The sequence below is a fragment of the Acinonyx jubatus genome, chromosome A2 (genome assembly GCF_027475565.1).
Source record: "Acinonyx jubatus isolate Ajub_Pintada_27869175 chromosome A2, VMU_Ajub_asm_v1.0, whole genome shotgun sequence".
In the NCBI taxonomy this organism is placed as follows: Eukaryota; Metazoa; Chordata; class Mammalia; order Carnivora; family Felidae; genus Acinonyx; species Acinonyx jubatus.
The window spans coordinates 12341167-12356494 of NC_069383.1; the positions used below are offsets into that span (position 1 = coordinate 12341167).

Genomic DNA, 15328 nt, shown 5'->3' on the forward strand with positions numbered 1-15328 from the left:
CTTTGCCACCTTGAGGTTTATCTTTGTTTTTGTTTTTTAATCTGTAAGATGTGGACAAGAATACCTGCCCCACAGGTTTGATGTGAGTTTCTGTGGGCCCAGAAGGCAGTCACGGTGGATAGAGGCTGCCTCTACCAGAGGTGGCCAGAGAACAGGCTTGCAATACTGGGGACATGTTTACACTAAAAAACAACAACAACAACAACAAAACTTCATTGTTTACCTGAAATTCCAATTTAATGGGGCGTCCTGTATTTATTTGGTAACCCAATATGTATGTTGGGGATGGGTTCTAGGACTCCAGAGTAGGAGTCTATGCAGTCCAGGGGGGGCCAAATCCTGCCCACGGCTACCCACTTTTTTGCCCTGGCCTGGGAGCTCAGGATGGATTATCCATCTCTGAGGGGCTATCGGAACAAAACAAAACATGGGTGTCGGAGGCTACATGTTTGTATGTGGTTTTGCCACCCTTAAAATGCTTACATGTACTATCTGGCCCTTTCCGGGAAAAGTTTGCCGGCCCACACTTGGTTTTCATGTTTACATACCTATTTGGGGCCAGGCTAGAGATTAAAGTGGAAGAGTGAGAAAAAGCTGAGTCTCCAGGAGGGAAAGACACAGAAAAGACCCTGGGAGAGAGGTGGGTGCTACTCATTCCCTGTGGGGCCCGTCAGTCCCCAAGGCCGGCGACTCCTCCCCTCCTCCCTCAGGCCTAGTCTCTCAGGCTAGTCTGACCTGTCCAGACCTTTCTATAAAAGGTCACCAGGTGTCCCAAAGTCCAAGGGAGGCCTCTCCATTCTTTGAAGGCCTCCCCTTCCTGGACTGGCCTGGGGGCAGGGAGAGAGACCCAGGCGGGCAGGGAGGGAGTTTACGCAAGGCCAAGGCTGCAGATGGAAGGCAGGTCGGCTGGCCTGTCTCTTTAAATCTCAGGTAATTTGGGAGGAGGGTGGGAGTGTCTGCAGGCTCGCTCGCTCCCAGGAGGAGCTCCCTGGGAGGAACCCAGCCGAGGGAGTCCCAGCTCTGCCAGGTGTAAGAACCTCAGAGCCCTCTGGAGTCGGGCTCTGGCGCCTCGGGGAGACTCCTCAGGGAGGTAGGGACCAGGGAGGTAGGAGACGGGACCTCTACAGGGCGAGGGCAGGCCGGCCCTTGCGGGTGCTGATGTGGCCCCAAGGCTGAGTCCTCTGGGGGTCTGGCCACGGCCTCGGCCCCCCAAGGAGCCGGCCCTACACTCCATGGGGTTGCCGCTACCCAAGGACAAGGGGTTCATTCTCTGCCTGTGGAGAAAATTCTGTAGTTGGTTCCAGAGACGGGAGTCATGGGCCCAGAGCCGAGATGAGCAGAACCTGCAGCAACAGAAGAGGTAAGCCTCAGTCTGCTCCCTCGCCCCTCCCAGCCCTCCCTGCCCCCCCCCCCACCCCCACCTTCCTCTCCCTCTCCCCCTTCCCCTCTCAGTCTTTGTTTGGCACCTCTATTTGTACAAACTGTGCTTCCAGGCCTGGCTCCTGGGGAGCATTTTGTCTCAAAGGTCTTAGCCAGTGGGGCTAGCTCCCCTGGAGGCCAGGTGGAAGGGGAGGGAGCTGGCATGGGCACAGGTACCACCGGCTTTAAGATCCAATCTAATTATGCAAGCCCTTCGCACTTCCCTAAAGGCCCGGGACACCTTGCTGGGCCCTGGGAAGATGTGGCATCATGGAACCACCAGCACAGAGGTGCTGGTAGGTCGGGGCAGTGCCGGATGGCTGTATTCCCTGGCCCCAGAGCAGTCTGTCCTGCAGAAACACGTAACGCAGGCACATACACATGCGGGGAGTGGATGAATGAATGATTGAATGAATGAGGCAGACAAGGAACTGCAGGCATCAGTGACCACAGAAGACCAGAGGTGATCACGGCTGCTGTTCCTACGCATTATCACCACCAGCAGGCATTGACCAAGGCTGAATGCCAGACACGGGGATGATTTTGAACCAGAGCTGGGACCCAGCCCTGGACTTCCTTACCCTCTATGGGGGAGAGGGGTGTGGATGCTTGGCCACATACCAGATGTGTGTAGGACCCATGCTCACCTGAGAGGCTCTAAAGTTTGAGCCCCTGAAAACTTCCCTAAACTCTGATGTCCCCACGCCCTAGGAGGGAGAGGAGAGGAGACATCCCTGCGTGAGATGTCCTCTCCAAAGTGTCTGTGGGTCTCCCTACCCAGGTGCTGATGCCCTAGAAGGGAGTCCTTCCGGTGGGGTGGAGCACCCCACCAGAAGGAGCACCTTCTCAGCGTCCCTGAGAAGGCAGTTAGCACATGTCTCTTCACAGAGGAAAGCCCAAAGGTTTTGTATCTGAGGGTCTTTCTCCATCTCCAAGAGCAGAGGCCTGCCTGAGCCTGCCAGGGAGCGCCTGTGGTTTTTCTTCCTTTGCCCCAGGATTCTGGGCTGGGGGTGTGTTCCTTTTTGAGCTTTGGCTTCCCCTCTCTCACACCAGCCACCCACTTCTCTCCCCCCAGGCCTGGGAGAGTAGGGGCTGAGCGCATGTTTGACTGATGACATCTTGAGGCACAGAATGGCATTGTTGTTGGAGAATAGGCCGTCACTGGTTCCACTCTTCCCTACCCACTCAGGACCCCGGGGCTGGGGGAGCCAGACACAGAGCACAGAAAGGCCTGGGGCTTGGAAGGGGTGGCAGAGTCGTTCTGTGTGCCAACAGGGCAAAGCAGAGACAGGGACCACAGTCTGGCTGCTTCCACTCATCTTTTCGGCCTCTATTTCTTCTGAAGACCATCAGTGGGGCTCCTCTTGCAGCCTTGGGCCAGGAGGGCCTGATGTCACTTTGAGGGATCCCCTCCTTTCCTGATCTCCCTGCCTGGTTCCATAGCTTCTCAGCCCTCTCCTTCCCACCCAGAGCCTGGAGTATTGATTCCCCTCTGGGTGGGCACTTACAGGAAGGACACTGAAATCACTGGAAAGGGAAGTGTCCTAGGCTTTGCAGTCAACCGGCCGTAGGGGAGACTTGCCCATAACTGGGCAACTAGGAGATGACCATGTAAGTGGGGACAATACGACAGGTGAGGAGGTGGGCTGATGGCAGAAAGCAGCAGACCATGTAATGAGCACCTATCTTGTCTTCTATAACCCCAAACCTGTGGGGGGCAGTGCCGGTATCCCCTTGGGAGTGAGGCTGGCCCAAAGCGAGCAAGTGGTGAAGTCAGCTTGGTGCCAACAGCTCAGAGGGGCCTCTGGGTGGGGCTGGCGGATTCCAGGGAGTGGAGTATAGTTCAGTGAGAGGGAAAGGCTCCGTGGTCTCCCCAGGATGACCAGGAACCCAGCATTCCTCTCTCTCTAGCAGATGTGTCTTGGGTCTTGGTCCCACTGCCCCCTCTGCTTAAATCCACAATGCTGGACCCAAGCTGAACCATTACCTTTTTCCCGTTTCTTCTTCGTCATCTCTCCCTGGACCTTGACTTGTCTTGTTTCCTGAGATTCAACATACTAAACACTTATGGAGCATAAAGCACTCTGCCAGACTTGTAGAAAATGAACATGACCTCCCTGCCCTCTAGGAGCTCACGTTCTCATGGTCAAAATGCCTCAGGATGCATCTACTTGGGTGACAAGTGAGCTTGGTGAGCGTCCTAAGAAGGGCATAAGCACGTGTCATGGGAGCAGAGAGGACGACACTGCGGTATCTGATTCTGCCTGGTGTCGGTATGCTGGGCAGCTCCCAGAGGCTCTCACATGACCCCGTTGTTGGCACTTTCTCCCTCCCACTAGATGGTGGGAAGGCAGTGAACACGGAAGGTTCTCCTCTGCTTAGATAGCTGTATAAACACGTGTAGCCATGGGTCTGTGAAAAGTAAACTGGGCCTCTCCAGTGTGTTGGGACTCCCTGCCTCACGAGGCACAGCAGACATGCATGTTGCAGGCACTTGTGCTAGAGCTGCAGGACTTGGAAGAGCGGACTGATTCCAAGTCTGCAAATAACCACTTTTCTCCCAGCTTTGGCTTCCTCATCCACTCGCCAAGAACCTGAGCGGGAGGGAGACAGCCCACAAGTGGCCAGCGTATGCATGCATGCTTCCTCCCCACACACGACTGCCTTCATCTGTGGTCACTGCTCTGGGCTGACCCCCTCCCCCTGAGAGAAATCAGGAAGAACCATAAAACTAGAAGAACCACATAATTTAGCGGTGAGAGCCTGGGGCTAGGTTCTTGGCCAAGCGTTCTGCTTTTAACTCTGTGTGATCTAGCAACAATCTGGTTGTGCTGCCTCAGTTTCCTTTTCTGACAAATGAAAGACTCATTCAGCCCATGCCACAGGGTTGTAAGGAGCAAACGTGATCATATCCTTACGACCTCTATACCCTTTTGGAAGCTGAAAAGCACATTTAACAAATGGGATTACTGTGATGAAAAAAACCAAAAATACAACAGTCAAAGGCAACACCCAACATTGGCAGGAGTTTGAGGGGCTGGGCACCTCCTTTCTTTCAGGGCTGTATCCTCCTGGGAACCTCTACACTGAGCTCCATGTCGCGTGTGCCCTCCCTTTCCCAAATGGTGTGCTCGTCTGACAGGGTGTTTGGAGAGAGACCAGTGGGACCCATGTCTGTGGACATGGCTCCTGTGCCTCTAATCCCCTCTCCAAAGCCTGAGCCACAGAGAAGAGGGATGGGGAAATGGCCAGTGGGGTCCTAGTCCCAGCTCTGCCTCTGACTTGTTTGGACAAGTCACCTCGGGACTCCAGGCTTCTTTCTCCATCTGTGACATGGACAGATAGGTTAGATTTCTAGCAACTTTCTAGCTCTAAAATTTTGGTTTGAATTCTCCTCCAAAGGCGCTCTGGATCTTGTCTCGTTTCCAGCAACCAAATGCAGAACTTTGCTCATGTGCACGTAGGCATGGACACATTCTCAAGAAGGAAGAGGTTGAGTGTGGGACTTCAGCTCAGGTCACGATCTCACATTTCATGGGTTCGAGCCCCGTGTCCCCACATGGGGCTCTGTGCTGACAGCTCAGAGCCTGCTTCAGATTCTGTGCCTCCCTCTTTCTCTGCCCCTCCCCCACTTTCACTCTGTCACTCTCTCAAAAATAAGTAAAACAAAAACAAAAACAAAGAAGGAGGAGGAGGGGAGGACAGAGTGCAGGAAACAGGGAGAAAGGGAGTGAGAGATACTTTCTGCTGGCCCAGAGGGAATCTTAAGGAGGAAATCAGTGATTTGTTTACTATGTAAAAAATGGGCTAGGTTTTGTAATATGGTTTTCACCAGTCTAATATTGAGCAAAACCATTCAATTTTATAATTATTGTTCAGCAAAATAAAGCATGCTAAATTCTGAAAACAGCTTTCATACAGCTTTCATACTGCTATAATTTCAGATTTTGTCTGTAATTTCTTTTTGCTACTTAATCATCAAGTGCTCCAAAGGCTTTACCTTTTTGTTTCTCTCTTAAATATTTAACAATCTGTAAGAAAGCACATATAGGGAGTTTCTCATTCTTTTTAATGTGAAGAGTCCTCTTTTAAAAAAAAATCGTTTATGAACAATTCAAGCTATAGGTCAGGAATTCCCTACCTTGCAGATGGACATTTTGGACAGAATAATTCTTCGTTGTAGGAGACTGGCCTGCATAAGATCCTCCTGAACAGCATCCCTGCCTTCTACCCGCGAGATGCCAGTGGCACCTCTCCACCCTACCCCAGTTGTGACAACCAAAAATGTCTCCAGGTGTTGCCAGATTCCTTGGGGGGGGGGTGGGCGGGGGGGGGGTTCACCCCTGGTTGAGAGCTACAGCTCTCAACCACCATTTGTAAACAAGAGATTCTGGTAGCGATGTTAACTAATCTACTAAATGAAGTAAAATTTCCCCCTGGAAGGGACCAAGTATAATGTAACCATTCAAACCAGAAGGTATGTTATCAGTATCTCCTCTTCCTGCCTTGGGGAGGTGCCTGGTAGAGACCTAGTAAAGACGTGTAGATTTTGCTCCAGATCTAAACGTCTGTGCTGGGTTGCTCTGGTAGAAACCACTCGTGTCTCAGGCACAAAAATTGTTGAATGGGTCTGCTCTTGTGCCTTTTTTCTGGGTCCCAAGGGTCCTTTTTCAGGTTTTGGGGTTCCGACTGACTGCCAAGATCCTGACTGAGGGCTTTCTCTGCTGTCCCCTTGTGGCCCTATGGTGCCACTGCAAGTAATTGCCTTATCTGATCCCCTCCGAACCATTCATACACTGCCCCCTTTTTCGCTGAATTCTGGAGTTTGCCACCCAAAAGAGACCAGGTCTCTACAAACTTTGCCAGATAAGATACGGGACATGGAGTTAAATTCGAATTTCATATAAATGATTAACAAGTTGTTAGTATGTCCCAAATGTCACATGGGACATAGTTATATTAAAAAAAGTATTGGTTGGAAATCTAAAATTAAAATCTAAAGGAGCATCCTGCATTTTTATTTGGTAAATCTGGCAAGCCCCAATGGACAGTAACTCCTTGTTGTTTCCCGGCCCGCTAGGTCAGTCGGCAAGGCAAGAAAAAGAGCACATAGGAATGGAGGCTTGTCGGGGACATTTGTGGCCTTCAGAGACATGTAGGGACCCAAAGGGGTGTCTGTGGGCCTTCCACCAACTAGCCTCCCCACTCATATTTTAGGAAGTAGGGAGCAGAACCCTGCACTTGGGCAAGAAGCTCCCTTGGGTCCATTTGTAACTTTGCCATTAACTTTAGTCAAAATAGGCCATAGAGCCAGAAGCTAATTGAAAGAGAGCAGGGAAAGGAAACAGACAGGAGAAAGCGGCTGACCTCCGCCCTTAAGTGTCCCTTGTGTAGAGGAAAGACAGTACTAATCACAACACACAGTGAAAGATGCAAAAATAAAGGGCCAGACTATATAGTGTGGAAAACTTCCTGGGAGGGTGTGTATGTGTGTTGGGGAATAGGGCTGGCTCTAGAATATTTATAGAGGAGGGGTTTGGGCAAATTGTTGGAAAGGCAGTGGTGGTGGTGAAGGGGGTGTGGAAAATTTGCTTTGTAGCTGTGTTTGTATATTAAGCATACTGTTTTTTACTTAGATTACATGTTCGCCTAAGGTTGGCTTAAAGGGTGGCCAATGGAGATAATAAGCAGGGGCAGTGAGGCCACACTACCTTCTGCTACTGCTACAAATTCATTCATTCTGCAGATGGTGGTGGAGTGTCTACCGTATGCAGAGCACATCCCTAGGCATTGGGGTTACAGAACAGAAATGAACAGGGTGAGGCAGACGCTCTGGATTCCAGGTGGAAGTTACATATGGCACAAGCCTCGGGAGAATGGAGTGTTCGGGGGCGGGGGATGGCAGTGGTGGGGCCAGAATAGCTGGGATAAGGAGTGAATGGGAGGAGGAAAGAGAGGAAAATGAGGTCACTGAAGCTAGAAAGGATCTCTGTATTCCTTCTCCGTGGGCATTTAAGGACCCATCAGACTTTTCTTTTCTTTTCTTTTTACATTTATTTATTTTTGAGAGACGGGGCACAAGTAGGGGAGGGGCAGAGAGAGAAGGAGACACAGAATCCGAAGCAGGCTCCAGGCTCTGAGCTGTCGGCACAGAGCCCGACGCAGGGCTCGAACTCACAGACCGTGAGATCATGACCTGAGCCGAAGTCGGACGCTCAACCGACTGAGCCACCCAGGCGCCGCTCCCATCAGACTTTTCTAAATGGTGATGGCAATGCCATTTAGAGGGTGTACCTTGGCAGCATGGAGAAGGGCGGATTGGGGGTAAATAGGGCACGGGAAACTAGCTAGAATATTTTGCTAACGAGGGGCAGAATAGAGAATGAAGACATGAACGATGAGGGTCGATAGGCACGAGGAGGTAGGGATTGAATGTTGAATTGACAAAGCCTGATGGCCATCCAGGTGGCATGGAAGCGGGGGCGGGGAAGCTGGGGCCAACACTCTGGGGGATATGAGTCTTGTGCTCCTCCCTCCTCTCCCGATCACCCTCCCGTCCCGGCTCTTGGAGTTGATTTCCTGCCAGCACCAGTGTGTGATCTTCCATTCACATAGTTGGCCATCTATGGGTAAGTGGCGTTATTTCATTTAGATCCCATAGAAAGACCAAATGGCTCTGGGCCAAGAGAGAAATTGAACAAAGGGGGCCCCATGGGTCTTAGTTGGGCTAAGTTTTTATAGTAATACAGGTTTTTAGTTCATTGTAGGAATAACACTCAAAAGGGTTTGGTGAATCAGAGAAGATGATTTGTGTGTGTGTGTGTGTGCCTAAAACAAGTGGGAAGCAGACAGGAAGTAGAAAGAAACTATACTCTGCTTAGGGGTCAGAACAAAAAGGATCCACTGTTGCTCTCTGCCTGAGCTCTGAGGATGCTGTTGTTGGAAAGGAAGTGCCAGGATCAACGGGCTTTGCTGAGAAGGTCTGGAAAGGCGAGCATCATGCCGCTGGGGAAATCGAGCCTCTACATGTTGACTTTCTTCACAAATATGAGGGAGGAATTCCTTGTACCCTTAGTCCATGAAAACAAGGCTTATCTCGGGGGTAATGACGGGGCACTTAGTGAAGCTAAACAGGGTTGCCCCAGAGGTCAGTAGGTCAGGAGGTGAATGAGTACTTTAACTCCTCCCCTCCATACCCGATATGCACAGATAACACACACACACATATTCTGGTCCCAGCACTCAGGGGATGGGAAACCAGTCACTGATGCTTCTCCCACACAAGCTGAAAGGGGGAAGAGTTGGTTTGGGGTAGCTAACCGGTCAAGAAAAAATCCTGCAACCCTCGGGACGCTGCTGACCTCAATTCCTTGGATCAAGTTCAGGGTCATGAGGTGCACATGTCTGTATATGAAGGAGCCAAGCCATCAGCCCTCACTGCACCACTGGGCACACTCACCATTGCCACCTTTCTGATCCCATTCCCTTCTAGGATCTGGGAGTCTCCTCTCCTTCTAGCTGCCAAGGAGAACAACGTCCAGGCTCTCAACAAGCTACTCAAGTATGAGGCCTGTGAGGTGCACCAGAGAGGTAAGGGGCAGAGCCCTCAGCACCCGTCAGAGCTACACATGTGGCTCCCAGTGTAGCCCAGGACCTTCTGTGGTGGGCCCCTAAATGCCTATGGTCACCATGCCCCTGCCCCATGGAAGCCATATGACTCTTCTTTCTGTCAACACCAGGAGCCATGGGGGAGACAGCACTGCACATAGCGGCCCTCTATGACAACCTGGAGGCCGCTGTGGTGCTGATGGAGGCTGCCCCGGAGCTGGTCTTTGAGCCCATGACATCGGAGCTGTATGAGGGTGAGGGTGCTGGGTGTTTTAAGCCAGTCTCTGAAGTGGATTAACTCGGGGAGACCAAAGAGGGCTTCGTTCCTCCCCCCATCTCCTTTTGTTCTTGTCATCCTCACCACGCACCGTTAGAACACCAACCCCCCAAAATGCAAGGGGAGAAGAGGCAGCAGCTGGTTTCCCTGGGTACCCTGCCAGACCGGGGGCTCTGTCACACCCCCCTGCCACATCAGGCTGTGGGAGTGAGGAGGACTGGGTGTAGATATGGGAGGGACCCTTGCAGGATCCTGGGGACACACCCCATGACTGAGGCTCTCTCTGGGCCAGGTCAGACCGCCCTGCACATAGCCATCGTGAACCAGAACGTGAACTTGGTGAGAGCCCTGCTTGCCCACGGGGCCAGCGTGTCTGCGAGAGCCACAGGCATGGCATTCCGCCGCAGCCCCCGCAACCTCATCTACTTTGGTGAGAGCGGGGCCGGGGCTGGGAGGAAGGGACATGGGGAGGTGGGCAAGAGCAAAGGGAGGGCGGGCCGAGGAGGGCCGGAAGCGGCCGGGCCTTCCAGGGTTTCAGGCCAGAGCCAAGCCTCCCCCGACGCGTGCTCCACCCCTGCCTCTGCTTCTGCTGACGAGCGTCCCCGAGCCCAGAGCTGCCACGCCAGGGCAAGGAGGCAGTCCCTCGGGGACGCTGCCCATCCCCCAGCCCATCGGACCCTCAGGGCAGCGAGCCTTCTGTGTCCACAGGGGAGCACCCCTTGTCCTTTGCTGCCTGCGTGGGCAGTGAGGAGATGGTGAGGCTGCTCATTGAGCATGGAGCTGACATCCGGGCCCAGGACTCCCTGGGTAAGAGCTGGGGGCCGGGAGGGCGGGGGCCACCCCAGGTCGGGCAGGGCATCAGCGGGGACTTCAGCGCAACGGCCACGTGACGCCCGCGTCCTCCCCCAGGAAACACCGTGTTGCACATCCTCGTCCTGCAGCCCAACAAGACCTTTGCCTGCCAGATGTACAACCTGCTGCTGTCCTATGATGGGCGCAGGGACCACCTGCAGTCCCTGGACCTCGTGCCCAATCACCAGGGTCTCACCCCCTTCAAGCTGGCCGGAGTGGAGGGCAACACCGTGGTGAGGGACACTCCCCTGGCCCCATGGCGGCCTTTCAAAGACCCTTGGTGCCCAACTGCCCGGAGGGTGGGGCCCCTTCCTCCCTACTCCGGCGCTAAATGCTCAGCCTCAGGGACCCCTGGGCGGGAGGCTTTGAGAATGTCGCTTTAGGACATCTGCTCTGGGAGCCCGGCGTTCTGTTCCCTTTGCCCGTCCTCCTCTTTCAGATCCTTATAGGGTGTGTGGGAAAGAAAGACAACCAGAAAAAAGGAGGCTCACGCAACTAACTGTCCATCAGTCGCGAGGAGCGGGCCGCAGCCTTCGTCAGTGGTGGAGACCCCCCGGCCCAGCTTCTCACACTGACCCTCCGACTCACCACCGTGTCTTCTCAGATGTTCCAGCACCTGATGCAGAAGCGGAAGCACATCCAGTGGACCTACGGGCCGCTGACCTCCACTCTCTATGACCTCACCGAGATCGACTCTTCAGGGGATGAGCAGTCTCTCCTGGAACTTATTGTTACCACCAAGAAGCGGGAGGTACGGGTCGTAGGGTCAGAAAGCAGCTGGCGAGGGAAGTCAGGGTCTCCGAGGTGCCCACTCTATTTACTTTCTGCCGCAGGCTCGCCAGATCCTGGACCAGACCCCGGTGAAAGAGCTGGTGAGCCTCAAGTGGAAGAAATACGGGCGGCCGTACTTCTGCGTGCTGGGCACCATATACCTGCTGTACATCATCTGTTTCACCGTGTGCTGCGTCTACCGCCCCCTCAAGCCCAGGACCAATAACCACACTGGTCCCCGGGACAACACGCTCCTACAGCAGAAGCTACTTCAGGTGATGCCCTAGGGGTGGCTGAGCTCAGGGCAGGATTCAGCTCCCTGTCCTTCCTCAGCCCTGCATCGCTTACCTGCTCTCCAGCCCCCATTTCTCCCCTCACCCAGCTCTCAATTATGTAGGCACAAACTCAAAGTACAGGCACACAGAAACACACATATGCTCAAAGAGCAGTTTCAGAGAGCCCAGCCTACCAGGTTAAAAACAATCCTACAGGGCTGGTGACTTTATACAGGAGACACGGACTCGTGCCCAGGGACAGACAGGCAGGATGCATGGGGTCCCTGAGTGTTCTGACCCTGTTTCCCCTTCAGGAGGCCTATGTGAGCCCCCAGGATGACCTCCGCCTGGTGGGGGAGCTGGTGACCATCATCGGAGCTGTGCTCATTCTGCTTGCAGAGGTGAGGATGGTCAGGATCTAGGGTGAGGCTGTTGGCCCCAGGGACCCAGCCCGAGCCCCAGTCTACAAGTGCCTTTGTGTCTTCCTGGCCTCTCTCCAGATTCCAGACATCTTCAGGGTGGGGGTCACTCGCTTCTTTGGACAGACCATCCTCGGGGGGCCATTCCACGTCCTCATGTGAGTCTCCTTGCTCTCCACCAATGCCCCCACTCACTCCCTGGATTCCCAACCCCTGGACAATCACTGGAGAAAATTAACTCCAGAGATCCTTCTCCAATGATTGTGTGTCCTTGTGTACTGAACTTGGGGAGGCCAAATGTGAGTGTGTGGGTGCAGTCCCCAGGACAATCCTGGTCTCTTCTCATTCCCCCTCTGCTTCCCACCCCCAGCATCACCTACGCCTGCATGGTGCTGGTGACCATGGTGATGCGGCTCACGAACGCCAATGGGGAGGTGGTGCCCATGTCCTTCGCCCTGGTGCTGGGCTGGTGCAATGTCATGTACTTCGCCCGAGGATTCCAGATGTTGGGCCCTTTCACCATCATGATCCAGAAGGTCCGTGCCCCCACCCCCCGCCCCGAGCTTTCTAGAGAAAGGTCCTGGAGTGGGGGCTGCAGCAAACATTTTTCTGAAAGACCAGATAATAGATGGAAGATTTTGCAGCCACATGTGGGTCTCTATTGCATTTTCGTTCCTTTTCCTCCTCCTCCTCCTTCTTTTTGTTTTCTCAATCCTTGAAAAATGTGAAAAGCATTCTTAGTTCAAGGGCCATACCCAAACAGTCCAAGGAGATTTGCCATGCAGCCACAGCTTGCTAACCCCTGGAGGGCAGAACTGTGGGACTTCTCGGGGCGAGTCCAGTGAGAGGCCGCAAGGGGCAGTTGCTCAGGGGACCCATGTGGAGGTATTTTCCTTCCTCTCCTCCCTTTAGATGATTTTTGGCGACCTGATGCGATTCTGCTGGCTGATGGCTGTGGTCATCCTGGGCTTTGCCTCAGGTAAATCATCTGGCCGGGAAGGGGCTGTGGGAAGGGGAGGCTGGAGGAGGCTGGAGAGCCCAGAATGCCTGTGGATAAATGTGCGGGAAGCTGGGAGGGAAGACAGGGATAGGAGGCTGTCAGGTCTGAGGACGGAACATGCCTGGAGGTGAGACAAAACTGGGAGTGCTTCCAGACGTGCCTCTTGGGATCAGGATAAGCCATACTGAAATAAGGGAATATAAGAACCCAAAGCATGGAGCGTGGAAGGCTGGATGGGGACACTGGATGGAGAAGAGGGAAACAGGGCTGGAATGGGCAGCAAAGAGCTGGCCGTGGTCCAGTCTGGTATGTGGTTGCCATGGTAACTCTCACCCCCTTGGGTGGAGCAGCCTTCTATATCATCTTCCAGACAGAGGACCCCGACGAGCTGGGCCATTTCTACGACTACCCCATGGCGCTGTTCAGCACCTTCGAGCTGTTCCTCACCGTTATCGACGGGCCTGCCAACTATGACGTGGATTTGCCCTTCATGTACAGCATCACCTACGCTGCCTTCGCCATCATCGCCACGCTGCTCATGCTCAACCTCCTTATCGCCATGATGGGTGACACTCACTGGAGGGTAGCCCACGAGCGGGATGAGCTCTGGAGGGCGCAGGTGAGCCCCCTGGTGGCCGGCAGGGCTAGTGCAGGCCATTCCCCCCCCCCCCCCCCCCCCACCAGCCAAGGACGGAGCTGAACTTAGAAGCAGGATATTTTGACCCCACGTAGGTTTAGACGGTTTTACTGCGCAGGACACAAAATAATGCAGAGTATTCGCAATACAACGGACTAATACCTGAACAGCTGAAAAGAATTCATTTTCCCAAAAAGTAAAACCTCAGGCTTTTCTAGAAGAATCAACAAGAAATACAACTAATGGTGGATGAAAGTGCATTTAGGAAATCAGTCTGTAAAACCTGACGCAGAAAACTTGGACAGGTTAAAAAAAAATGCTACAAAAACTTCCCAGAGGAGCGGAAGTTATCTTCGGTCAGATCATCACGATGGAGACAGAAGACCATTTAATGAGTCAAAGCACCGTTTAAAAATATACTTAGAAAATAATTTCTCTCCACAAAAATAAAAATGCAAACCCCCCAAACTGAATGGCACTTTGCTGTGCTGTGTAGAAAACAGAGTTAAAAGGCCCTAGGTTGGCTAAATGGGGTTTGCTCAGGAAAATAGGTTTCCATGCACATGTCCTGATATTCGATTTCTCAGTAGGGTGGTAGCATTTATAAGTGGCCTTTATGTCTGTAGGGTCAAAATATCCTGTGGCCCTGAGGATCCCTTTCTGTCTGCTTTGCCCTCTTTCCTGTCTCCTTGGGGCAGGGTCCCTCAACCTCCTGCAGGAGCTGCGCGGATGTCGGGTCCTGGGGTAAAGAGCTGTGGGCTCATGTCACATGGACTCTGTCCCACAGAAGAGGGTCAGCCAAGCTGACACCCCACACCCCCCAGCTTGGGGGTGTTGTCCCCTCTTGGAGGCCATGAGCTCCTGTGTTTCCTAGCTACTGCTACACTGTCCTTCCTCCGCCCGACGCCCTCTCTTCTTCCCGCCCTCCTCAGTCGATTTCTCGGTCAGCACCCCACCTCTGATGGCCCCTTCGGCCCCCACACGCAGGTGGTGGCCACCACGGTGATGCTGGAGCGGAAGCTGCCTCGCTGCCTGTGGCCTCGCTCGGGGATCTGCGGGCGCGAGTATGGGCTGGGGGACCGCTGGTTCCTGCGGTGAGTTCCTGCCGGGCTGGACGGCCTCCTGCTCCCGGGGCCCTGCGCCCGTTGACCCGCGTTGCCCGGAGGTCCCCCAAGGGATCCCTGCTGTTAAGGGACGGGCCCCGCTAGATGCTCGGGCCCCCCGAAAGCCGCCGCTGAGATGCCGGCAGCTCCCGTGTGCGCACTAGCCGCAGTGGTGGGAAAAGGCCGGTCACGGTGGGATGGGGTGAGCGGAGGACACGACGCGGGCGCGGGTCCGGGCCAGCCCATCTGTCCTCGGCTGCCTCTCACGGCCTTGCGCTCCACAGGGTGGAAGACAGACAGGATCTCAACCGGCAGCGGATGCGGCGCTACGCACATGCCTTCCACATCCCGGGCTCCGAGGACTCGGACAAAGCCTCGGAGAAACTGCGGCTGGACCACCCCTCGGGCCCCCACCTGTGTCCGTCCACCCCCTCGGTGTCCCGAAGTACCTCCCGCAGCAGCGCCAACTGGGAGAGGCTTCGGCAAGGCACCCTGAGGAGGGAACTGAGGGGGTTGGTCAACAGGGGTCTGGAAGACGGGGAAGGCTGGGAGTATCAGATCTGAGCCCACTCTGCCGTCTGGCCCCAGCAGCTGCTCTCATTTTCCCCGGGGGGGGGGGGGGGCATCAACACGCAAAACCCAAACACCTCTCCCCGGTGGGGGAGGAAGGCGGAAGGCCCCCCCCCCCCCCCCCCCGCCCCCTTGAGGAATGCAGCTGGGGAATCGCTGCCCCAGGTCCCCACTACTCGTTCGGCTCAGGGGGCGAATAGAAAGCAAGGGGGGAGGTGGCCCTCGCCTCACCCCGAGCACAGGGCTGGTGCCAGTGAGGACGAGGCTGCGGGCTCTTCCGCCTTACTGAAGTACTCTGCACTGTCAGAGCAAAGCACTTTAAGGACAGGCTTGCCGCCTCTGCCCCAGGGTCATGGTGGGAAGGGGACAGTCCTTCCCAGGGTGCTCCAGACAGCTG

The 15328-nt window shown here is 54.4% G+C and overlaps 1 protein-coding gene across 1 annotated transcript; it reads left to right on the forward strand.

The window, feature by feature from the left end:
* Positions 1–579: 579 nt before the first annotated feature.
* On the forward strand, positions 580–14984 carry TRPV6 (transient receptor potential cation channel subfamily V member 6). The gene is made up of 15 exons (XM_027075648.2): positions 580–1360; positions 8912–9009; positions 9159–9281; positions 9597–9734; positions 10013–10111; positions 10214–10389; positions 10761–10907; positions 10990–11202; positions 11517–11603; positions 11703–11779; positions 11992–12157; positions 12534–12600; positions 12972–13240; positions 14246–14352; positions 14646–14984. Exons 1-15 carry the CDS (start codon positions 1233–1235, stop codon positions 14923–14925), a joined length of 2175 nt encoding a protein of 724 aa, XP_026931449.2. The 5' UTR covers positions 580–1232; the 3' UTR covers positions 14926–14984.
* The last annotated feature ends 344 nt before the right edge of the window (positions 14985–15328 follow it).

What these genes read in the sequence shown, in the direction of transcription:
- TRPV6 (XM_027075648.2), top strand. Translation starts at nt 1,233, where the DNA reads ATGGGGTTGCCGCTACCCAAGGACAAGGGGTTCATTCTCTGCCTGTGG. An exon ending in TGCTCATTCTGCTTGCAGAG is followed by an intron (nt 11,604 to 11,702) that starts GTGAGGATGGTC and finishes GCCTCTCTCCAG; the next exon opens with ATTCCAGACATCTTCAGGGT. An exon ending in GGGCCATTCCACGTCCTCAT is followed by an intron (nt 11,780 to 11,991) that starts GTGAGTCTCCTT and finishes TCCCACCCCCAG; the next exon opens with CATCACCTACGCCTGCATGG.